The sequence below is a fragment of the Leuciscus leuciscus genome, assembly GCF_965113295.1.
Source record: "Leuciscus leuciscus genome assembly, chromosome: 9".
Taxonomy (NCBI): domain Eukaryota; kingdom Metazoa; phylum Chordata; class Actinopteri; order Cypriniformes; family Leuciscidae; genus Leuciscus; species Leuciscus leuciscus.
Window position 1 is genome coordinate 864,098 of NC_138733.1, and position 25,987 is coordinate 890,084.

General features: G+C 37.3%; 1 protein-coding gene across 1 annotated transcript in view; it reads right to left on the reverse strand.

The window, feature by feature from the left end:
* Positions 1 to 25,987, reverse strand: part of LOC309506195 (uncharacterized protein) — a 535,239-nt gene that overhangs the window by 39,514 nt on the left and 469,738 nt on the right. Inside the window, exons 24-27 of the mRNA XM_082179817.1 lie at positions 23,817 to 23,990; positions 18,477 to 18,650; positions 14,181 to 14,354; positions 8,682 to 8,855 (exon numbers count right to left, since the gene is read on the reverse strand). Coding sequence (XP_082035943.1) covers positions 8,682 to 8,855; positions 14,181 to 14,354; positions 18,477 to 18,650; positions 23,817 to 23,990 — 696 coding nt within the window. The remainder of the gene's footprint in view (positions 1 to 8,681; positions 8,856 to 14,180; positions 14,355 to 18,476; positions 18,651 to 23,816; positions 23,991 to 25,987) is intronic.

Genomic DNA, 25,987 nt, shown 5'->3' on the forward strand with positions numbered 1-25,987 from the left:
TTGGCAGGTAATTTAATACGGAAGTAATGTACAAGAAGTTTAGCTTCACAGATTTTTGTGATAGGCCACATCGATAGAAAATGAAGTAGAAATGGTGTGATAGTGGCATTCAGCAGCTTTATGCTTTCGTCTTAATCAGATGAAATGGATGTGTCCAGCAACAGTTCCAGTGATGAGGCAGAACCGTAAACTTCAAGCTGCTGAAGTCATGAGTATGAGGATCATGTGAATGACACATGCGTTTATTCCAATTCTATACATTATTATTCCTCCAGCTCTGCCTTTACTTCATTACTCTGGAAAATTACACTGGATAGGAAGTGTACATTTCAGTGATTGCATGAGTCACTGTGTACTTTAGATTATTGCTCGTTTTTTTCCACTATCAGCAGGAAACCTGCAAGACGAGGGACCTCAAGACAAGGGACTCCAAGTATCTTCAAAGAAAAGGGGTATAAGAAAATGTATAGTAACTTACTTGACTAAAGTCTTGGCCTCTGCTAATCTTTGTCTGCTTTTAAGTTAAAGTCAAGTCAAGTCAAGTCAAGTTTATTTGTATAGCGCTTTTCACAATACAGATTGTATCAAAGCAGCTTCACAGTATTAAATTAAAATAATACAACAAAGTTTGTTTCAAGAGGAATTTATTGATTGATCAAATTAGATTAAATATCCCCAAAATATCCCCAACTGAGCAAGCCAAAGGCAACAGTGGCAAGGAACCGAAAAACTCCATCAAGTGACCTAATGGTGTCCTAAAACTCCATCAGGTGACCTAATGGAGAAAAAAAAAACCTTGGGAGAACCCAGGCTCAGTCGGGGGCCAGTTCTCCTCTGGCATTTATGAGCTAGAGGACGGATTGTAGTTTGATCTGTAGGATTATATGAATGCCTGGCTGAAGAGATGCGACTTTAATCTAGTTTTAAACTGGGAGAGCGAGTCTGAGCATCGAACAGTATCAGGAAGACTATTCCAGAGTTTTGGAGCCAAATGTGAAAATGCTCTCCCTCCTTTGGTGGTTCTGGATATCCTAGGTATGACCAAAAGCCTTGAATTTAGTGATCTTAAAGAGCGCGATGGATTATAGGGTGATAGAAGATCCGTTAAATAGACTGGAGCTAAGCCGTTTAGGGCTTTATAAGTCAGTAGCAATACCTTGTAATTAATACGGAACTTTATAGGTAACCAATGCAGTGATGATAAAATCGGTGTTATATGATCATATTTTCTTGATCTCGTAAGAACTCTAGCGGCGGCATTTTGGACTAACTGTAACTTGTTTATTGAGGATGCAGGACAACCAGCTAATAAAGCATTACAGTAATCCAGTCTCGAGGTCATGAATGCATGAACTAACTTTTCTGCATCAGAAACTGATAGCATATTACGTAGCTTAGCAATGTTTCTAAGGTGGAAAAAGGCTGTTTTTGTAACATATGAAATATGATTTTCAAAAGACAGGTTGCAATCGAGTATAACACCCAGGTCTTTTACTGTAGAGGATAAAGTAACAGGACATCCTATGATGTTAAAGTTGTATTGTGCGAGGTTTTGTGGGCGTTTTTTTGAACCGATAAGTATTACCTCTGTCTTGTCTGGATTTAATAAAAGAAAATTACGCGTCATCCAATCTTTTATATCTTTAACACACTCTGTCAATTTGGAAAATTTAGCGTTTTCATCCGGCCGTGATGAAATATATATTTGAGTGTCATCAGCATAACAATGGAAACTAATTCCATGTTTCCTTATAATATTTCCAAGTGGCATCATATATATGGAAAATAACAGAGGGCCTAATACAGATCCCTGCGGCACTCCATAGTTTACTGGAGTTGTGATCGATTTTTCTCCATTTAAATAGACAAAATGGTAGCGGTCAGATAGGTATGATTTGAACCAGCTTAGTGCTTGTCCTTGAACACCAGTATAATTTTGTAGTCGATCTAAGAGTAATGTATGATCTATAGTATCGAACGCAGCACTAAGATCAAGTAAAACTAGTATTGAGATACAGCCTTGGTCAGAAGCTAAAAGTAAATCATTTGTGATTTTAACGAGCGCAGTTTCAGTGCTATGATGCGGTCTGAATCCAGACTGAAACTTTTCATAGATATTATTTTGTTGCAAGAAAGAGCCCAGTTGAGCAGACACCACTTTTTCTAATATTTTAGACATAAATGGAAGATTTGAAATGGGTCTATAATTTGCTAGATTATTATGATCTAATTGTGGTTTCTTAATGAGAGGTTTTATAACTGCCAGTTTAAATGTTCTTGGAACATGACCTAAAGATAAAGACGAGTTAATAATATTGAGGAGAGGCTCTTCCACTACAGGTAACACTTCTTTCAGTAGTTTAGTTGGTATAGGATCTAATAAACATGTTGTTGTTTTAGATGAAGTGATAAGTTTATTTAACTCTTTTTGTTCTATAGTTGTAAAGCACTGTAATTGTTCTTGCGGTGTGATAATTGAAGCTGAATTATAAGGCGCGATTGAAGATTGAACGTTTACAATTGTGGTTCTGATGCTTTCTATTTTCTCAGTGAAGAAGTTCATGAAATCATTACTACTGAACTGTAACGGGATATTTTGTTCGGGTGACGTCTGTTTATTTGTTAGTCTAGCCACGGTGTTAAATAAAAACCTTGGATTGTTTTGGTTGTGTTCTATTAGTTTGCGGAGGTGCTCAGCCCTGGCCGCTTTTAGGGCCTTTTTATAACGTGACATACTGTCTTTCCACGTGATTCTAAAGACCTCTAAATTAGTTTGTTTCCATTTACGCTCTAAAATACGGGTTTCTCTCTTTAAAACATGCGTAGTATTGTTATACCATGGTGCTTTATTTTTCTCTCTGACCTTTTTTAATTTAATAGGTGCAACCACATCCAATGTTCTAGAGAGAATGGTGCTCATAGTGCTAGTTAGTTCTTCTAGTTCATCTGTTTGTTTGGGTTCAGGCAGCAGCTGAGACAGATTAGATAAGCAATTTGAGAAATTATCTATGGTGGATGGGAGGATTGTTCTGCCTGGTTGATAACGCGGCGCCGCATGACATATTACAGCAGTACGTAATATGCAAGTTACCATGTAGTGGTCAGTGACATCATCACTTTGTGGAATGATAACTATATCGGTTGGCTCGGTTCCATGTGATATAATTAAATCGAGTGTATGATTAAGACGATGTGTTGGTCAGGTGACGTTTTGCTTGACCCCAAATGAATGTAATAAATCTGTAAACGCAGCTCCTAACGCATCATTTGGATTATCTACGTGTATGTTAAAATCTCCAACAATTAATGCTTTATCGACATTGACTAATAGGTCTGAGAGAAAATCTGCAAACTCTTTTAGGAAATCAGCGTAAGGCCCTGGCGGTCTATATACGGTAGCCAAGGCTAGAGATAATAGGGATGTTTTTCTAACATCTAAGAGCGTAACATTTAGTACAAGTACTTCAAATGAAATAAACGTATAACCCGTTTTCTGAGTAACATTTAGAATATCTTTATAAATGGTTGCAACACCTCCGCCACGACCAATCAGACGGGGCTCATGCTTATAACAGTATCCAGGAGGAGTAGACTCATTAATACCGAAATAATCATTTGATTTAAGCCAGGTTTCAGTAAGGCAAAGTACATCGAAGCTATTATCTGTGACTATTTCATTTACAATAACTGCCTTAGGTGTGAGTGATCTAATGTTTAGAAGACCTAGCTTTAGAAATAGTTTTTGTTTACCAATAGCAACATTTTCTGTTTTAATAACAATTAGATTTTTCCTAGATCCTGCAGTAGATTTATTATTTGATCTCACTAAACGAGGAATAGACACGGTTTCTATGCAATGTTCTACACTAGTATTTATATCAGTTAAATTGGTGCAGCAGAGACTATGATTTGGACTTTTGGTTACTAGTCAAAGGGTATTTAACATTTTGGAGATGTTATCTGACAGAAGATCCGCTCCGAATCTGCTTGGGTGTAAGCCATCAGCACGGAAAAGCCTAGGACGCTCCCAAAACAGATTCCAATTATTTACAAAGAGCAGTTTCTGCTCATTGCACCATGACATTAACCATTCATTTAGCGCAAATAATCTACTGAACTTTTCATGCCCTAATCGGTACGTGGGAAGCGGTCCTGACACAATGATCGTTGTTTCAGGCGATGTGCTGCGTACCGTATCGATTAGATTCCTGAAGTCTTTCTTCAGAATCTCCGTCTGGCGCAGCCTGATGTCGTTCACTCCCGCGTGCAGGACCACAGTTCCGACGCGCTCGTCACCGTTCAGGATCTCGGGAACGCGAGCAGCGATTTCAGAAACACGAGCACCAGGAAAGCAGTGACTGTGCACCTTACTTTTACCTAACGTAGCGTGTACGTGCCGAACGATGGAATCGCCGACGATCACAGCATCGCGTTCTGTTTCGCGTAGAGGGGAGAAGCGGTTTTGTGTGGATAACTCGAAAACCGGGAGGGTCGGAGAAAGTCTTGGTCTAAACCTGACTCGCGTCTTCCGCTGCGGAACCACCCAGGCTTCGTGGTGGCGTGTTGGAGCCGGAGTGAACGAGACCATGGCTGATTGCGACCGATGCTGAGGAACGCACGGAGTAGACGCGGTCGGAGTCAGCGGGTTAGTAACGTTAAACACTGATTTGTGTGCATCGGCGCGTGATGTTTCAATAGCCAAACACCGGTCTCTCAGCTCGGCCTGTCTCAATAAAAGGTCGTGGATCTGTTTCTCAACAGCTTCCAGCTCAGACTGCAGTTCGTGCAGCTCAAATGTGTCCTCACCTGCACCAAAAGTTAGACTACTTACATCTGATATATTCGCCATTTTAACAGATGGACAGTGAGTTAGCAACGAAGCTACCAGTGATGCTATCAATATTAATACTAATTTATGACTGAAGTCTTGGATATAATCCGTTTATTTTATTTATTTATTTTTATTTATTTTTTTAGTGGTAGGGGTGTAGAGTAGACGCACGATAGGCGAAAAAAAGATGTTTGTTTGTAAGTGAGTGTGGAGAAGACGCGTTCAGCCGTGATCCACGGACGTACCTTTAAGAGTATCCAGCGTTGGATCACTAATAGGCTTGAGACGCGTCTGCTCAACAGTCCGCGTTGTAACTATGAGGTTTTTTTAGGTTTTTTTTAGTGGTAGAGGTGTAGAGTAGACGCACGATAGGCGAACAAAAAATAAATAAAATGTTTGTTTGTAAGTGAGTGTGGAGAAGACGCGTTCAGCCGTGATCCACGGACGTACCTTTAAGAGTATGCAGCGTTGGATCACTAATAGGCTTGAGACGCGTCTGCTCAACAGTGCGCGTTGTAACTATGAGGTTTGAGCAGTAGTGCTTCTCAGTGAGGAAAAGTAGAAAATGTTCGTTGTAAGCGAGTTTAAAGAGAAAAATCAAGAATTATAAATCAAATCAATAGAGCTCCAAAAACAACAACGCATTCAGACGCGACGCATGATAATAACAGGACAAGACATTACTCACCGTGTTCGTTGAGTGATTCTTACTCACCTGAGCTTTTATAAACTCAAAGGCGCGAGAGAAAATAAATAAATAAAAATAGCTGAGCGCACGGGTGGCGCGTTAACAGGCTAGCGAATTACTAGCGTGTTGTGCTAGTAGTAACGGAAGCTATGTCAGGTTAATCTGAGATGTTGGGTAAGCTGTATTTAGTTTTAGTATAAACTACTAGAAATTGTAGTAAATGATGGTTCAAAACAAGGAAATACGAGGCTAAGACGGAGCTTACAGCACCGAAGCAAACACACTCACAGCAGGAAAATGTTCCTGCACTGTAGAAACAATGTAGAAACACTGTAGAAACACTGTAGAACAATGTAGAAAATGTTCGTTGTAAGCGAGTTTAAAGAGAAAAATCAAGAATTATAAATCAAATCGATAGAGCTCCAAAAACAACAACGCATTCAGACGCGACGCATGATAATAACAGGACAAGACATTACTCACCGTGTTTGTTGAGTGATTCTTACTCACCTGAGCTTTTATAAACTCAAAGGCGCGAGAGAAAATAAATAAATAAAAATAGCTGAGCGCACGGGTGGCGCGTTAACAGGCTAGCGAATTACTAGCGTGTTGTGCTAGTAGTAACGGAAGCTATGTCAGGTTAATCTGAGATGTTGGGTAAGCTGTATTTAGTTTTAGTATAAACAACTAGAAATTGTAATAAATGATGGTTCAAAACAAGGAAATACGAGGCTAAGACGGAGCTTACAGCACCGAAGCAAACACACTCACAGCAGGCAGCGAGGCAGACAGGAGCAATCGAGGATTGTTAAGAATATAATATAATAATTAGAATACCACATTTGTTGTAAAGATACTGGAGTGCAATATTAAGATAACTAAAATAGCCTTGCAAAGTAGTACAATTAAGCATTGACATGTTCTTATTATTCAGTTAAAGACTTGAATAATTGATTATTGAAATGCTTCATTATAGGCTCCCAGAAAGCACATGTGGGTACACCTAAATCCCCCTCCATGGTAGACCTGGACGATGCCCATCTCAAACAAGGTAACCATGTTTTATTAGGAGAATAGATTAGGACTCACACTTCACCATGGTCCCAATATGTAGGTGTGATTTAGACATCAGTGTATGTGTGTTTAGCTCAGGACTCACTTTTCAACATGGTTCCAATATGTAGGTATGATTTAGACATCAGTGTATGTGTGTTTAGCTCAGGACTCACTTTTCAACATGGGGCCAATATGCATGATTTAGACATCAGTAATTCAGTGGAAATGGAGATGTTGCTCAACTTGCTTGCTGTAGATCCATTACATTTATGGATACGCAGTATCTTGAGCCCTTTTGAGCCATGGCACTTTAAAAAACTGAGAATTACAATATAGCATTGGTATGTAACAATATTTTATGAGTCTTAATGTTAAAGGGGTGGTTCAGGATTTTATCAGTGGAGACAGTTTTCAAACATTTTCATCCAGTCCTTCCATTTGCATAGTTCGCTGATGCTAGGCTAGCGCGAGTCAACGGTAACTGTTAGCCTGCCATTAAAACTGTTTTACCCACTCCACAATACACCAAAAGCAAATAAAATATAACGCCAGACTATCGATGTAAATGTCTGTTGAGAGATTAATGTTAGAAATCAAACTACCCTTTCATCACATTGCAATAGTTATACTTATATTTATACCTGTATTTATTAGCACAGTCAACAGCAGCGGCGGAGTGATATTAAGTTACCTAGGCAACCGAGACTACTACTAGCTAACTAGACGTGCCGACTGTAGTGCGCTTCTGTTCTCTTTACTTTTCGGGGCAGTACTACTAACCGGAGCAAATGTAAATGTAATGTAATGTGATCATTGAGATGATTGAAGGTGATCAGATGATTGAAGGTGATGAGGTGATCAAAAGAGTAGTTTGATTTCTAACATTATTCTCTCAACAGACATTTACATCGATAGTCTGGCATTATTATTTATTTGATTTTGGTGTACTGTGGAGTGGGTAAAACTATTTTTAATGGCAGGCTAGCAGTTACCGTTGACTCGCGCTAGCATAGCACCAGCGAACTATGCAAATTTTTGAAAACTGTCTCCACTGATAAATAACACCCAGGCTAACTTGGAAATGAGGTCCGATGTCCAAAATCCTGAACCACCCCTTTAATGTTCTCTCTGGCTTTGACTGAATTGCTTTGTATTTTAGGAATTACATTTAATTTAATGTTTTTATTTATTTATTATTAGGCACAAAAGTCAAAAGGAAGTGGTCGGAAGAAGAGGTTGGAGCGGTTGAAAAGCATGCATTTCATACACAGCTGGGAAGACGGACTGTTTCTCATGCCTGTTGGCTGAACCTCAGGCACTGAAAAACAGAGACTGGTCTGCTGTCAAGTTCAATATTAATAACAGAATTACTGCTTTGAAAAGACAACAGAGTTGGTAGGACAGATTTTTCTATATATATTTTCTTAAAGGGTTAGTTCACCCAAAAATGAAAACTGTCAGTAATTACTCGCCTTCATGTTGTTTTAACCCTGTTAGACTTTCGTTCATCTTCGGAACACAAATTAAGATATTTTTTATTAAATCTGAGCTGTCTCACTCTTCCATAGGCTTCTCTGTAATCGCTATCTGCCATCCCAGAAACGTTCGTAAAGACATTGTTAAAATAGTCCAAGAGACTACAGTGGCTCAACCTTAAGTTTATCAAGCAACGAGAATACTTTTTGTGTGCAAAAAACAAACACAAATAACGACTTTATTCAACTCTTCATTTTCTTCTGTGTTTCTCTGAGTGAGTTCATGTAGTGTAACAGCGCAGCGCTTCTGGGTTGTACATCAGAACGTAGGCTCACTATTGGCCGATGGTCATGTGTGTGATGCGTGTGATGCTGGCCAATAGTGAGCCTACGTTCTGATGTACAACCCAGAAGCGCTGCGTGAACTCATTATGTGAACTCATAATAAAGTAAATGTTCCTCTTCAGGGAGACTCCTCACTGCTGCCTTCTACCTCCGGCAGGATATGACGGTTTAAGCAGGAATCTGTCGCTGAACCACTGGATGAAGCTTAAGCCAAAGATATATTGTATACACTATCTACATATTAATCCTTATTCACTCCGAGTCTTCATGGTAGGGATGATCTTACCTCAGTATCTCCAGTTTACAGTGAGGATTCTCCAGTCCAGCAGAGAACAGCTTCACTCCTGAGTCCCCTAGTTTATTCACAGACAGATCCAGTTCTCTCAGGTGTGAGGGGTTTGATCTCAGAGCTGAAGCCAGAGCAGCACAACCTTCATCTGTGACACCACAATCAATCAACCTGTAGAGAACAATGACACACATTAAGCCTATATCCAAAGATAAACATAACACTTAAAAAATAAATAACATAATAATGTCAATATGAAATGCATACAAAATACTCACTAGTTCATGTTGTTAAAATACATCAATTAGGATTAGGGGATTGAATATACAGTTTGTACAGTAAAAAAATCATTATTTCTATGGAAAGTTACAAATTAATCTTCCAGTTGATTTGTTCAGACATACTTCCACACAGAACTCAACACTCCAGACCACAAATCACCAATCCAGAACCATAAAATCCAGGCTCCAGCCAGTCTATGCCAACCAACGAAAACCCGCAGTAAGAACTTTATGGCCATGCAAGCTTCAAAGAGATGAGCCCAACTAAAGGAAGACCGTTGTCAATGTTAGATAGTTTGGAAAAGACTGATTGGTTCAGAGATGGCACAGCTCGGGCCCGACCAAGATAATGACACAGGTTGTTTGATCCCACGACAGATATACAAAACAGATCTTCTTCTTTAGGACCTCTGAACGACCCCAGGGTTGAAATTTCTTAAGACCACAGAGACTGAGACTTTACAAATAAAAATACATAAAATCATCCCAAAACAATTCTTGACGGACTTATAATCAAACATTGTTCAACTTCATAATTTTTTATTGTGTCAACAACCTATATGTGTGTCTATTATGCTTAGATCACATACAAGCGACGTGAAACTGAATACACTGAAAAGCCCTCGCGCTACTCATATGCTGAGAGAGAGATAAGACAGTAGAGCTGCACGATTCATCTTTAAAATACTGTGATCTCCATTCAAACACCCACACGATCTTCTTCCAATTCCTCTGTCTATTAAATCATATCGCAACATTCAAATCTGTGCTGACCCAGAAAGAGTTGTCATGAAACAGCTTCACAAAAGGTCTTTTCAACCTCATAATAGTATCATTATTTCTGTGATAAAATATTTCAAAGTTCAAATATAAACAATGATGTCTACTGTAGTGATCAAATAGAGTAAATCACCTTTTGATTGAAACTTGGTGCTTAACCCCCTGAGGTCGGCTATCGCGCTGGTGCGATAGGCTCGCTTTTTTTCTCATCAGTGCAAAAGATACTCAAAATACTCTGTTGACTTTGATCTTGACGTACAGTTGTCATACATCATTCGATCCTGTTAAGTGTGTATTTTTTTGTGTATACTCACAATAAAAACAAAGTGTTGTGCTTTTTGCCAAATAAAGAAAAATAAACATGATGCGAGTTCTACCTGCTCTCTGTCAGTGAAGTCCATTCTGAAACGCGTCCGAAAATGAACTATAACTCAGCGAATACTCAGTCAAACAGTCACACAGGCATGAAGCATGAATTCTCTTCTTTTAAATGAAGTAATTTATATAAAAAAAAACAAATATTCTCAGTTTATGTAATATGTATGAAAAGAGAGAGATGTCAGTCGTTCTCATCTCAGCTCATTATGTTTTAATGTGACCCCGCCCATGGAGAGCGCGTGCTATTCAAACGCAAATGATCTGAGGCATCCATGCAAACCTGTGAACGCCCACAATCAGCTGGATAACACACACCGCGAGTAATCAGAGTCATGTACTTTACGACGCTGTGAGGAATAATACTATCATAATAATACCTCAGAAGTGCTGGAAGTTTCATTTCGAGGAGCAACGGATCCAGCTGAGGAATAGGTCAGTTCTATATTTGCTTTGTTCTAATCGCAAGTGTCTGTACACGCAAAAAGACTGTTTAAATATGAATTGCGTTTCTGTGTGTGTGTGAATGAATGAATGCACAGATGTGCGCTGTTGTGTAGCTACTACAGCTGGCAAAAATACTGTTTAAAAATGAATCGCGTTTTTGTGTGTGAATGAATGAACAGCTTTTACCAAACTCTATTGCTATAATGAGATGAGTAAATCGACTAGAAAAATCTGATAGATTATAAAGTTTTTACTGTAAAATACTGCCACATCAAATAAGCTTATAATGTTGTCAATTTCTGCTCATATGTTATATATATATATATATATATATATATATATATATATATATTAGGGCTGTCAGTTAAACGCGTTATTTACAGCGTTAACAAAAAAAAAACATTTTAACGGCGTCAATTTTTTTATCGCGCGATTAACGTCTAGCAAACTTTGTAGGTTTTTTTCACATGCTTTTGCAACAACTAGTAACGTTACTAAAACTACAACACCACCGGATCTAGCTAGACCAGAAACAAAACAACAGGCACGCACTTGTTTGGGCTTGCGAGCCAGCCAAAGAGTGGACGAGAAGCCGCGTCTACGACAACTTGTATCGCACATCGGACGCGCACTTTCTCAGTTTATGGCCAACAATAAAAACGCCGAATGGCACCGCCGGTGTGTGTACACTCATAGAGAATAATGTGTTCGAATTTTAAATACGAGGTGCTGCGCTTCGCTTCTCATCCAGTGTGGACCCCCTTTAACGTTACGTTTTGAGTGGATGAATGATGAGCGCGAGACGCCGAAATGGATGCCAATAAGATTCTGAATGGAAAGTTTAATTTAAAAAAAGTGGGCAAATGGTTCAATTGACAAGACCAAAGTGATCTGTGTGTTTTGTCATTGTTAACTGAGCTATCATCGCAGCACGTCCAGTCTGAAATACCACTTGATGGCCAAGCACACACACAGCTGATGCAAATTCTCTGCCCCCTTGTCAATATCAGGACCTCGTCAGTATTTCTTTCACCCTTTTATTGATGGACAGTGTTACATTGTGTGAGAGATTATTTGCTCCAAGTGAGAATGTTAGTGTGAAATTGAATGCTACAGTATATGCCAATGCTGTTTTCAATAAAAAACATTTGCACAAAGCAAGCCAATCCACTTTTCCATGTTGATAAGAGCATTAAAATGAGAAAAAATAATGGGACAAAAAGAAACCAAGAGACCTTAGAATAGATAAAAATGCGCAATTAATTGTGATTAATCGCGAGTTAACTATGACATTAATGCGATTAATCGCGGTTAAATATTTTAATCGTTTGACAGCACTAATATATGTATATGTGTGTATATATATGTTACATTTCTAGATATATTATGTTTTGTCAAAAATAAAGTCATCAGCTAAGATGTTATTATAGTGTTTGTTCCAATGTAGGCTATATTCAAACTAATGAATCCTTAACTTTGAATAAAATTTGAATATGATAAAATGTATACTTTAGTTTTTGCAAAGAAAGATTACACTGGAAATATGGTTAAAATTTTAATTGTTGTAATTGTATAACCTTTTTAATAAAATAGCAAAAAAATATATATATACAAGGATAGATGTAAACAACTGTGTTTCCAACTGTGAACCAATTTTGTATTATATATATATTTATTTATTTTGTCCTTGCATTCTTTCTTGTGGCTCAGTGACACACCTGAATGAAAGGCTCATTATGCTGGTCGTTGTCTTCTCAGGTGTGAATCACTCACATTCATTATTAATAACCTTTTCCAAACAAAAAGTGTCTTACAAAATTTAAATCAATGTATTGTTTTATGTGAATGATTAGGCAGGATGATTTTCACATAATTTTGAAGAAAAAACTCTAGGCGACAAAATGCATTATTCAGAAGACTTTTGGACACATATTTAGTATGTGTTTTGTGGCCTTATTTCAGAAACTTTCATTTTTAGTTTTTTTCAATAACCATGCATAAACATTATTTTCTCAAAAATACAAACATGTACATACATGTTGCTCACATATTATGGTAGCCCTGTTTGTGCTAAATAGAGTGTAATTATACCTTTGCCATTAATATGTTTATAAGCAACTGAAAAAAGCACAAATGTCAGGGCATGTCAAAACATCTCAAGGACCCCAAAAACATCTTAGACCCAAGAGGGTTAAACTAACAGATTTATCGATTACATTCAGTGGCGTAACTTTGTTTTAAAAAGTAGGTGGGACAGGTGGGGGGGGGGGGGGGGGGGTAACACAATGCTAAATCATAAAACAGATGTATATACAATAACATTACGATGTCCAGCAATCGATTTAAATAGTACATTGATTGGGTTTAATTAGTCGTTTAATGAGGCCTATTATATGTTGATCTGACTATTTTAAGTGTGTATTTAAATGGTCCAGGGGCAGAACTTTTGCCAAGCGTGTCAGAGGTTCTGGGTTCTAATCCACACTCATATAGTTTTTTGTTTTTTTTTAAATCGAAACACGGGAAAAGTTTGTGTGCATTTTGTTTTGTAATTTCACCGGAACGAATAGAGAGTCTCTCCACAACGGATTGAAGTGCGCATCTTCTGAGTGAAGACAGTGCGGCGTGTGCGTGAGCCACAAACAAACACAGTATCCGCGCCACTGATCGCAGCGGCAACGAGGACTTTGATCACTTGATTTCAAAAACAACACATTTCAGCGCTAGATCGCCTCTTATTTAACAAACGAACGAAATGAATGCTCTGTTAGTTAACTGGGGATGTTTTGTTTATTTGTATTGGTAGCCTACATTTGTGCCGTGAGATGTTTCAAAAGTGGTGGGGACAATATCGACCTTAGCAAAAAGTGGTGGGGACATGTCCCTCCCATCCCACCCGCAAATTACGCCTATAATTACATTGTTTCGCCTCTAGGTGGCGACAAGTGACTGTTAAAAAAAAATTTGTTATTGTATTATATATTCAAGAGAATGTAGTACTGTATGATGCTTTTGAAAAAAACTCAGAAAGATGTGATGAATTGTTTTTGTAAATATGACTCATCTTATACATAATGTACAGTCTGTATAAGTGTATGATTTAACTTTTCCCCATAGTCTAGTGTTAAAAACTAATCGCAATACATTCTAATATCGAATCGCAATATTGTAGAATCGCAGTTCTTAAAAATCGCAATACATATCATATCGGCACCCAAGTATCGTGATAGTATCGAATCGTGAGATAGATGCATCGTCCCAGCCCTAGTGTGTGTGTGTTTGAGAGTGTATGTGAGAGAGAGAGTGTGTGTGTCTGTGTGTGAGTGTGTGTGAGAGAGAGTGTGTGTGTGTGTGTGTGTCTGTGTGTGAGTGTGTGTCTGAGTGTGTGAGCTTAATGTATTTGTAAACATTTTAAGGAACTCTTAATATTAATATAATATTAATTACAGGGAGACTCCTCACCGCTGCCTTCTATCGCCGGCAAGATATGACGGTTTAAGCAGGAATCTGTCGCTGAACCACTGGATGAAGCTTAAGCCAAAGATATATTGTATACACTATCTACATATTAATCCTTATTCACTCCGAGTCTTCATGGTAGGGATGATCTTACCTCAGTATCTCCAGTTTACAGTGAGGATTCTCCAGTCCAGCAGAGAACAGCTTCACTCCTGAGTCTCCTAGTTTATTCTCAGACAGATGCAGCATTCTCAGGTGTGAGGGGTTTGATCTCAGAGCTGAAGCCAGAGCAGCACAACCTTCATCTGTGACACCACAATCAATCAACCTGTTGAGAACAATGAAACACATTAAACCTATATCCAAAGATATAAACATGACACTTAATACAAATAAAATAACAACATAATGCTGACAATATGAAATATACAAATACTTATTAGTTCACATTGTTAAAATACATCAGTTAGGATGAGGGGATTGAATATACAGTTTGTACAACATGGAAACATGTCTACTGTAGCGGTCAAAATAGAGTGTTTGTGTGTTTGTGTGTGTGTGTGTGTGTGTGTGTGTGTGTGTGTGTTTGCAGACCTTTGTTGACAGGTTTTTGCTTGATTGGCTTAATATGCTATTTATGTTTAAAGCAAAAAACAGAAAGAAAGAAAGAGACAGAAAGAAAGAAAGAAAGAAAGAAAGATCTTATACATAATGTACAGTCTGTATAAGTGTATGATTTAACTTTTCTTTCTTTCTGTCTCTTTCTTTCTTTCTGGTTTTTGCTTTAAACATAAATAGCATATTAAGCCAATCAAGCAAAAACCTGTCAACAAAGGTCTTGTGTTCTGAATGACATGCACACATACGCCCCTCCCGAAGCCATAAACCTCTCAGCCTATACAGTCAGGGAGGCAAGTCGTGTGCATATCATCTGCTAGAATTTAAAAACTCAGCGCGAGTAAAGATGGCAGAAGGAGGGCAGCCACGGCAGCGTTTGCAAAAAAGGCAAAACCAACTCCGTTGTCTGGGAACAGTTTGGCTTCGAGGAATCTGACGACGAGCAGAAACATGCTACATGCAAGAGTTTAAAATCGCTTGAATGTTTAAACTGATAAGACTTAAAAAGTATCGATCAACTTTAGTTACGATGCAATGCTGGCCTGATTGTGCAAGTGACAATTCCATCATGTCCCGACTCCTAAACGCGAGAGTGTAGTTTCGACGTCCAACCCATTTTGAGAGACAGAGAAGAGAGAGAAGACGCAGCACCGCTGAACACTCACGTGGTTTGTGAAATTGCATCTTGGAGAAAGTTTTAAAATGATTGATTTGATTTTATAATCTGTGTGGATTCATTTAGGCTACTCGTACAATCTACATGCTAAAGTGAATCAATGTTTGCGGGGGAATTTCCCGCATTATAAGTGGTAGACCTGCGGGAATTATCAAAATACTTATTGAAATATTATCTATTATATTATTTACTTTAATAGGTCAAAAAGGTGTCTTTTTAATAAATGCAACATGTTCCCAAAGTCATGTGAAATAATCGTGTTACATAATCGTGATTCCAATACTGACCAAAATAATCATGATTATGATTTTTTCCATAATCGAGCAGCCCTATCGTATCGGCACCCAAGTATTGTGATAGCATTGAATTGTGAGATAGGTGCATCGTCCCAGCCCTAGTGTGTGTGTGTGTGTGTGTCTGTGTGTGTGTGAGTGTTTGTGTGAGTGTGTGTGTATGAGTGTGTGTGCTTAATGTATTTGTAAACAGTTTAAGGAACTCTTAATATTAATGTAATTAATGTCCAATAAAGGCTGTATTAAATCACTTAACCTGTTAGGCTGCAACCCCACTTTTGAAAAATCCCAAGAAATGACATACCCAAACTGAAACGGATACAATTCATGAACCCTTTGTACTAAAAGCACAAGTATGATCTCATTTGAAAGCTGACACCTGGCAGTTTATTGTAAATGTAGAATTAATTATTGTCATAATGAAAAAAAATAGTTATGAATAGCTTCAAAGGTTTGTAAAGTTACTAGAATTTGTTTTTAATAAAACATCTTCATGAAAATAAAATTGAAGTTGGCACTGTAGCAATCTAGAAATGCACTGCAGCTAAAGCCACATGTATGACCATGTTATATTTAAAATCTGAAGATAAGTCTAAAACTCTGTATTTAGTTAAATATTTTTCAAGATCATGTCATATGACTTTATTTTGATTAGACTCTAAAATGCAACTGATGTTTAGTCATCTTATAAGCATCTATTCAGTCTATTGTCTCTATTGTTTTGTGGTGCAAACGAGCCCCATTCAGTGTCAGTCTCCCCATGCACACATTCACACCTCTCCAGCCTGGTTATGGCTCTAAATATGCATTTCTTTTGTCTGCATTATAATTACTAACGACTGGCTATTCACAGGCTATTCACACTGTTTCAATCCCTCATTTCTTTTATCAAAGATCTCACTTCACATTTGAAACTGTATCAAATGCCCTTCTTGAAAAAAAAAACATTTCAGTAAGCAATCCTATTTAGAAAAAAATCATAAAATAACAGCTAGGAGGCAGGTGCACCTAGGGCTAGCTAGCATGTTAGCTTAGCACACCATCAATACACGACAATTTATGAGATTAAAACCATGTTTGTGCTCCAAACTTACTTTATAACGCAAGTCGAGTGTTTTAAATAACCTTCAGTGATCTGATTTGGCTTCAGATAAAAAAAAATCTGACAGAAAATATATTATTTTATAGTATTCTGCACGATGATAAAGTCTATATCGATTAGCATTACATTATAAATATAATCTATTATTATGAAAATACCTGACATGGCTCGAAAAACACAGGTAAATCAAATATCATTGCAATCATGTTTATTGTCTTCAAAACGTCTTTATCTGCATGTTACAACGATCTCTGTTAGCTTTGTATGTGTCAGGGACTTCCTGGAATGTCACATGATTATGGCACTTCTTCATCTGTTCTATACATGTCCTATACTGTGCATAGGACGCCCTCAGGCTGCTGGTATGGATTGAAAACACAGTACATCAGTATCCAGCGCTCAAAATTATTACATCGACGCATTTGGGTATAAATTCAATAAATATTATTCCTGTCTATAGAAATCTGATGTAAACCTATGAGAATCTATCAATATTTCTCAAAGTCTGCACATTTGAGCTAAAAGCCCTGAGGGACGTTGTTTTGTCAAGCGCTGTCACAGGACTCCACACAGGAGTTTTTTTCTGAATGGGAGTGGCTGACGCTCATAATTCATATTAAAGGTATCGACTCATTTTTTCATTACATAACTCCTGACACAAATTAAGACATAACTGTCACTATAAGTTTCTCAGCATACAATAGTGGTCAAATACTGAAACTTGAGTCTTATATCTTTTTAATGATGTATAGTTTATCAAGGTAATAACAAAATCTGATAGTAACTTTGAACTATTAAAAAATAAAAAAAAACGCTTCAGTGCGCCAGATTTCATTCTGTGGTTAATGAAATTTTATGATTTTCCATGACCTAATCTAAAGTGAGAAATGTTTATGGTTAATACGTTGTTAACAAAGCATTATCTAACTCTTTACATAAGAGCTAATTAAACAATAACACTTAGTTAATTACAGTGACAACAAATGAACTCACTATTTGTATATTGTCTCTTAAAATATTAACTACAGCTTATATACTATTAAATACTATTCATTAGTTGAAAATTATTTATAAGCGCTTTGTTACTGTAAACTTGTGATAAAGTGTTACCATTATTTCAAACTGGTCACATTAAGTGTAATTATTCCTTTTGTGTGTGATGGAGTGATTCTTCTTTTTCAAAAAGAACACAAAATAAACAAAGTAAAGATGAATTTGACTGATAGCATTATTATTCTTTTTTTTTTCAAGATTTCCATAGATATGGTGATATATTGTTTTTGTGTGTTATTTTGGCCATGATCATCATGTAGTGATAAATCTGATATGGTGACAGTCCTGGTTCAGGTGAAACACACATCACTTCCCTCTTTTCAGCTGCACACAAACATTTTGAGGAAATGCTCACGTTTTTACAAGGGTCTGTTTGCACAAGCATTACAAGGCAAGTTGATTTACACCAAACATTTGTGATTTAAAAAACCTCTTCACTGTAACCTGCATCTGTTGTCTAGTTTGTAGTTCGTCCAATTTAACTGTTAGTTTTGCTTTCTTTTGGGGGATAATAATATATGAAGATGTAAATGTTCCTCTTCAGGGAGACTCCTCACCGCTGCCTTCTCCCGCCGGCAGGATCTGACGGTTCAAGCAGGAATCTGTCGCTGAACCACCGGATGGGGCTTACGCCGAAAATATATTGTATGCACTATCTACTTATTAATCCTTATTCACTCTGGGTCTTTATGGTAGAGATGATCTTACCTCAGTATCTCCAATTTACAGAGAGGATTCTCCAGTCCAGCAGAGAACAGCTTCACTCCTGAGGCTCCTAGTTTATTCTTAGAGAGATTCAGATCTCTCAGGTGTGAGGGGTTTGATCTCAGAGCTGAAGCCAGAGCAGCACAACCTTCATCTGTGACACCACAATCAATCAACCTGTAGAGAACAATGACACACATTAAACCTTTTATAATATGTTATAATGTGTATCGTTCAGGTCGCCCAAAAAGAGGGGAAGGTGTTGATATTTATATCAAATGCAAATTCAACTCTAGTTTAGTGCTCTCAGAATCGGTGTGTAAACAATTTGAGTTTCTGGCCTTAAACCTTGAAGTCTCTAAAGACCACTATATCAGCTTGGTTGGTTGTTATAGAACTCCGTCTGCATCAAATGACTCTTCATCTACACTATCAAATTTGTTAAATCAAGTTATTTGTAATGACACTATTGTTGTTGGTGATCTGATGCTTTTAAAGAGCAGTGTGACAATTTCAAATTTGACTCAATTAATTAACACTCCTACTCGGCCAAATCCTAAATGTCCGGAGAAATCATCACTCATTGATTTAATCCTGACCAATGCCCCTTTAAAGGGATACTTCAGGATTTAGCATTAAGCTTTGTATTAGTAGAAAACCTGTAGTATTTTCGAATTACCGTGCTTTCCACCCTCATATCCTCCTGAGACGAGAGATTTATGTACTTTTTGTCTGGAAAAAATCCTCCGATGACGCAAAAATCGTCATTTTGCGTCATCTGAGGATTTTTTGGACAGAGGCTAAAGACTACAGCCAGTAGGAGGAGCTGTCCCGCATGTGTTCAACCCGCCCAAAGAGGGGGGGGATCTCACTCACAGAATGTACACATAGTGTCAGCCATCTTTTTTTGGAAGCTAAGCTCAGGCTCTTGTTCTGTGGAGAAAGCTGAGTAGTAGGGGTTACCATCCTCTTTTTCCCAGTCCGACCGTCGAGATCGTCCAAAATTTCCGGGATTCGGCTTTTGCTTTCTGCAGTCACCATTCATTGTTTGCATGCACACCTTTTGTTTCAATCTAACTGAATTCATTCCGATTGGTGAATCTGAATGTAGTGTTTACATGAACGCTAAACAAGTGATCGGTTGATGTGCATTTTAACATTACTAAGAAAATACCCGCTCCTCGGTGAGAGATACGAGACCGGTGTGTCTCACAGGTGCCGCTCATCAGTAATCACGCCACCGGCCTCGCGCCGTTCTTCCGCGACCCTCAGTCTCGCCCTGCTTGCCACAGTAAACATAATGAATGGCAACTGTAGAATGCAAAAGCCGAATCCCGGACATTTTGGGCGATCTCGAAATCCCGGGCAGACTCATCACGGAGACTCACTAGTAGCCTAGCCTTTTTGTTTAACTGCGCTCTCTTACCGGTAGGCGTGGCTTGGGAGTGGCCTCCTAGGGCAGCGAAGCAAATGCATTCTGGGAGTTGTTGTCTTTCATCCACTTAAGCCAAAAATACATTTTCTGACTTTGCTCCAAATTCAAAAATAATTTCACATTTCTTCTACATAAATGACCCATTTTAAATACACATTCATCTTTCCAGAGGTGAAGTATCCCTTTAAGTACTCTGCAATAGGTGTTTTTGCTAATGATGTGAGTGATCACTGTGTGATTGCTGCTGTTAGAGATACTAAGGTGCCCAAGCCTGCACCTCGTATTGTTGAAAGGCGAAATATGAAAATGTTTGTTGAGCAGGGTTTTTATATGATTTATTTTATTTTGACTGGAGTAGAATTGCCTTGATTGATGATGTGGAATAAGCCCTGACTTTCTTTCAAAACAGTTTTCTTGATATTCTTAACAGACATGCACCTATTCGTAAATTTAGAATTAAGGGGCGGGACAATCACTCGTTTACTTCTGAGATTTCTAATTTGCTCCATGAGAGAAATGTAGCCTGGGCAAAAGCAAGGAGATCAGATAATGATGCTGACTGGTTTGTTTTCAGACGGTTGCGAAACAGATTCACTTCACTTTTCAGAAAAGCTAAAGCTGAATTTTGCTTATTTGAAACCACCGAGAATCTAAATGACCCCCAAAAATGTTGGAAAACGATTAAGTCATTATCTGCATCGACTAAACCAACAGGTTTTCCGTTGTCTCTAGTTAAGAATGGTGCATCTATATCTGACAAAGTAGAAATGTTAAATTGTTTTAAAGAGAATTTCATATCATCTGGTTTCTTGTTTGATTCTGTTGCCCCTATAGTGTCGGAGCCTGTAAATGACACCTTTATAACTGCCGACAAAACTTTCAGTTTTAGCTCCTTCTCTGTTGCAGATTTTCATAAAGTCCTGAAACAATTGAATCCTCGAAAACCTGCGGGCCCCGATCACTTGGAACCTTTCTTTTTGAAATTAGCTGCAGATATCCTAGCTGAACCTATGACTCATCCTTTAAATCTTTCACTGGTCACAAACAAAATTCCCAAGGTATGGATGTCTGCTTATGTTTTACCACTTTTGAAAGGAGGTGACCCTACCTTGCCTAATAATTATAGACCCATTTCCAAACTTTCAGTATTGGCCAAAGTGTTGGAATCTTTGATTAGTGAACAAGTGAAAGAGTATTTAAATGCTTAGTCAATTTTATCTAAGCATCAATCTGGTTTCAGGAAAAAACACAGCACTACCACTGCTGCTATAAAAGTAATTATTGATATAGTCAAAGCACTTGATGATAAGAAACACTGTGTGTCTCTGTTCAACTACCTCGCTGATAGGACTCAAGCTATGCAAGTTGATGGCCTAACGTCAAAATATGTATCAATCTGTAAAGGGGTCCCACAGGGCTCCATTCTGGGGCCACTTTTATTCACCATTTATATAAACTGTCCGGGGGAAAATGTTCAACATGCATTTTTCCATTTCTATGCAGATGATACGGTTATTTATTGATGTGCAGCTACCATTAGGAAGGCGTATGAATGCTTGCAAACTGCTTTCGATAGAGTGCAAGCACAGCTTTATCAATTAAAGCTTATGCTTACTGCAGAGAAGACCAAAGTAATGGTCCTTTCAAACTCAAGGAAAAATTAGTTAGGCCTGAATATTGTTACTGATCAGGGTAAAACAATTGAGGTAGTTTCATCTTATAAATATTTAGGATTTTTAATTGATGATCACCTTTCTTTTAAGCTTCATATACAGAATCTAGTAAAAAAGTTGAAATTGAAGGTTTTTTCTTTAGGAACAAATCTTGTTTTACTTTTTCTGCCAGAAAAAGGTTAGTCGATACCACATTTCTCTCTATTATTGATTATGGTGATCTGTTGTATATGAATGCCCCATCAAAGTGTCTTCAGATGTTGGATGCTGTGTTTCATGGAGCTTTAAGGTTTATTTCAAATTGCAGACCACTCACTCATCACTGTACACTTTACTCCACAGTGAATTTGCCCTCTCTGTCAAATTGCCGGCTTACACACCTATATATACCTTTAAATATATATATTTGTAATTGTATTGTAAAAAGCCCTATATAAATAAAGGTGACTTGACTTGACTATATAAGGGCATTTTAGGGAGGCTCCCATATTTATATATCCAATTTTTTTTCTTTTCCACAGAGTACTTATGGCTTACGGTCCCAGAAAACTATTTCATTGAATGTACCTCAAGCCCGGACAGAGTTGTTAAAAAAGGCTTTCATGTTTGTTGCTCCTTCGACTTGAAATGACCTATAGAAAAATCTTAAACTACAGTGTCTAATTACCTTAAATGATTTTAAAGGTTATGTTAAAACTATAGAACATGAGTCCATCCACAAGTGCAAATGTTTTAATTAATGGCACTTTTTTTAATTTAATTTGAAATGCACTTGAGTTGTCTTTGCCTCTTTTGTATTTGTTTTGTGATTGTGTGATCAAATTTGTTCTGCTATCTTGGTCTCTCTTGAAAAATAGATTTTATATCTCAATGAGACTAACCTGGTTAAATAAATAATAATAAAAAAAGCTACTCGCTCTATTGTCTGACAAAAAAAAAAAGGAAATGAGAACATCTCTATTGGATATTTGGCTGTTTTATATTATATTAAAATACAGTGTGTGAGCATGAATTTAGAGAGAAAACATTAGGCAGGAAGAACGCAAGTATGACACGATGACGTCATGAATATGCTAATTGATGTATGACGTCATCTAGCGACATTTAGGGAAACGCGGTAGCTACTTTCCTTTGAAAATAGTTGGCAATACTGGACTGAATGCACTGAAAAGCCCTCACGCTACTCAAGTATTTGTAAACATTTTAAGGAACTCTTAATATTAATGTAATTAATGTCCAAAAAAGGCTGTATTAAAGCACTTAATGACATTTTCTGATTTTCCGTGACCCAATCTAAAGTGAGAACTATTTATGGTTAATACGTTGTTAACAAAGCATTATCTAACTCTTTACATAAGAGCTAATTAAACAATATCACTTTTTTAATTACAGTGATAATGAATGAAGAACTCAATATTTGTATATAGTCTCTTAATCAATTAACTACAGCATAAATACAATTAAATACTATTCATTAATTATAAACTAATAGTTTGCAAATGATTTATAAGCGCTGTGTTACTGTATACTTGTGATAAAGTGTTACCATTATTTCAAACTGGTCACCATTAAGTGTAATTATTCCTTTTGTATGTGATGGTGTGATTCTTCTTTTTCAAAAATAACACAATATAAACACAAAATTCAACAGTAAAGATGAATTTGACTGATAGCATTGTTATAATTGTTTTCAAGATTTCCATAGATATGGCGATATATTGTTATCGTGTGTTATTTTGGCCATGATAATCATGTAGTGATAAATCTGATATGGTGACAGTCCTGGTTCAGGTGAAACACACACCACTTCCCTCTTTTCAGCTGCACACACACATTTTGAGGAAATGCTCACGCTTTTACAAGGGTCTGTTTGCACAAGCATTACAAGGCAAGTTGATTTACACCAAACATTTGTGCTTTAAAAACCCTCTTCACTGTATCCTGCATCTGTTGTCTGGTTTGAAGTTCGTCCGGTTTATTTATAAAAAAAAAAAAAAAAACTTGCCTTACCTTGCCTAACTGTTAGTTTTACTTTCTTTAGGGTGATAATAATATATGAAGATGTAAATGTTCCTCTTCAGGGAGACTCATCACCGCTGCCTTCTACCGCCGGCAGGATCTGACGGCTCAAGCAGGAATCTGTCGCTGAACCACCGGATGGGGCTTACGCCAAAGATATATTGTATACACTATCTACTTATTCACTCTGAGTCTTTATGGTGGAGATGATCTTACCACAGTCTCTCCAGTTTACAGAGAGGATTCTCCAGTCCAGCAGAGAGCAGCTTCACTCCTGAGTCTCCTAGATTATTATATGACAGATGCAGTGTTCTCAGGTGTGAGGGGTTTGATCTCAGAGCTGAAGCCAGAGCAGCACAACCTTCATCTACGACTCCACACTTCCACAACCTGTAGAGAACAATTACACACATTAAGCCTATATCCAAATATAAACATGACACTTAAAAAATAAATAACATAATGCTGTCAATATGAAATATATAAAATACTAATTAGTTCATGTTGTACATCAGTTAGAATTAGGGGATTGAATATACAGTTTGTACAGTATAAAAATCATTATTTCTATGGAAAGTCCCCATAAAACATGGAAATGTAACGCGTGTGTGTGTGTGCTCAATGTATTTGTAAACATTTAAAGGAACATGTGTGTGTGTGTGTGTGTGTGTTAAGGCTGGGAGAAAAAAAATGATTCACCTATTCACCTATCACGATTCTTTTTGTTTATGATTTGAATTTTTTTTATTCCAGAATCGATATTGATTCAAATTAAATTGCTTTATTTTTATTAAATTGCTTTATTTTAACCTCGTCTTGCTTATAGACGAGGTTGACAGAAGTTAGCCACTCTTTTTCGAACAGAGGATAAAATGTGTCATTATCTATGAGTGTCATAATATCCATTTCAAGTGGACGTGTGGAAGCGACGTGAAACTGTATACACTGAAAAGCCCTCGCGCTACTCATATGCTGAGAGAGAGATAAGACAGTAGAGCTGCACGATTCATCTTTAAAATACTGTGATCTCCATTCAAACACCCACACGATCTTCTTACAACATTTCTATTAAACCTTTGACAAAATCATATCGCAACATTCAAATCTGTGTTGGCGCTGCCGCTGACCCAGAGAGAGTTGTCATGAAACAGCTTCACAAAAGGTCTTTTAAACCTCATAATAGTATCATTATTTCTGTGATACAATAGTTCAAATTATCATAGAAGTACTGGGATAAAAGTTTAAAGTTCAAATATAGATACTGATGTCTACGGTAGCGATCCAAATAGAGTAAATCAGCTTTTGATAGAAACTTGGCACCTAAAGTAACGCATTTATTGATTACATTGTTTTACCACTAGGTGGCGACAAGTGACTGTTAAAAAATTTATGTTATTGAATTATTTATTAAATAGAATGTAGTACTGTATGATGCTTCTGAAATTAAACTCAGAAAGATGTGATGAATTCTTTTTGTAAATATGACTCATCTTAAACAATGTACAGTCTTTATAAGTGTAGGATTTAACTTTTCCCCATAGTCTAGGTGTATTGTCACATGCCTAGTGTGTGTGTATGTGTGTCTGTCTGTGTGAGTGAGTGTGTGTCTGTGTGTCTTTGTGTGTGTGAGTGTGTGTGCGTATGTGTGTGTGTGTGTGTGTGTGTGTGTGTGTGTGCGTGCGTGCGTGCGTGCGTGCGTGCGTGCGTGCGTGCGTGCGTGTGTGTGTGTTTTTGCAGACCTTTGTTGACAGGTTTTTGCTTGATTGGCTTAATATGCTATTTGTGTTTAAAGCAATAAAACAGAAAGAAAGAAAGAAAGAAAGATGTTCTGTACTTTATATTGAACATAGTATTGTATATTGTACTATATTGTTTACATATTTCACATTGTTTTTTTGTGTAGGCTACGTCAAACATCAAGCTTTTAAAACTACTTCAAACTTTCTGGTTAGGCTTTTTCAAGACAACTTAAAGTTTGTCAACAAACTTTTTATCTAATTGTAAAGTGTTACCGAATTATATATCGTAAACATCATGTAGGCCACACGTTACAACGCTGCATGATTCAAGCAGATATACAGTGGCTGTTAATGCATGAAAATCCAAATTCAACATTAACAATCACCATCTTTATTCTAATTTGAAGGGTTTTTTATAACATATCTGTGAAAATAAAAGACGTTACTAATAAAAAAAGACTGAAAACAAGCGCACGTTTGTGCGGGTAGTGGATATTTTCAATTTCCAAAAAAACTTGTTAATTATTCAACTCGAGAAATAGGCAGAGTTATTCATCATTGTGCAACACAATTTGGATGCCACATGATAACTTACAGTGCTTGACTTTTTCGTGAAAAAGGAGTGAAGAGTTTTTTGCCATTTTGAAC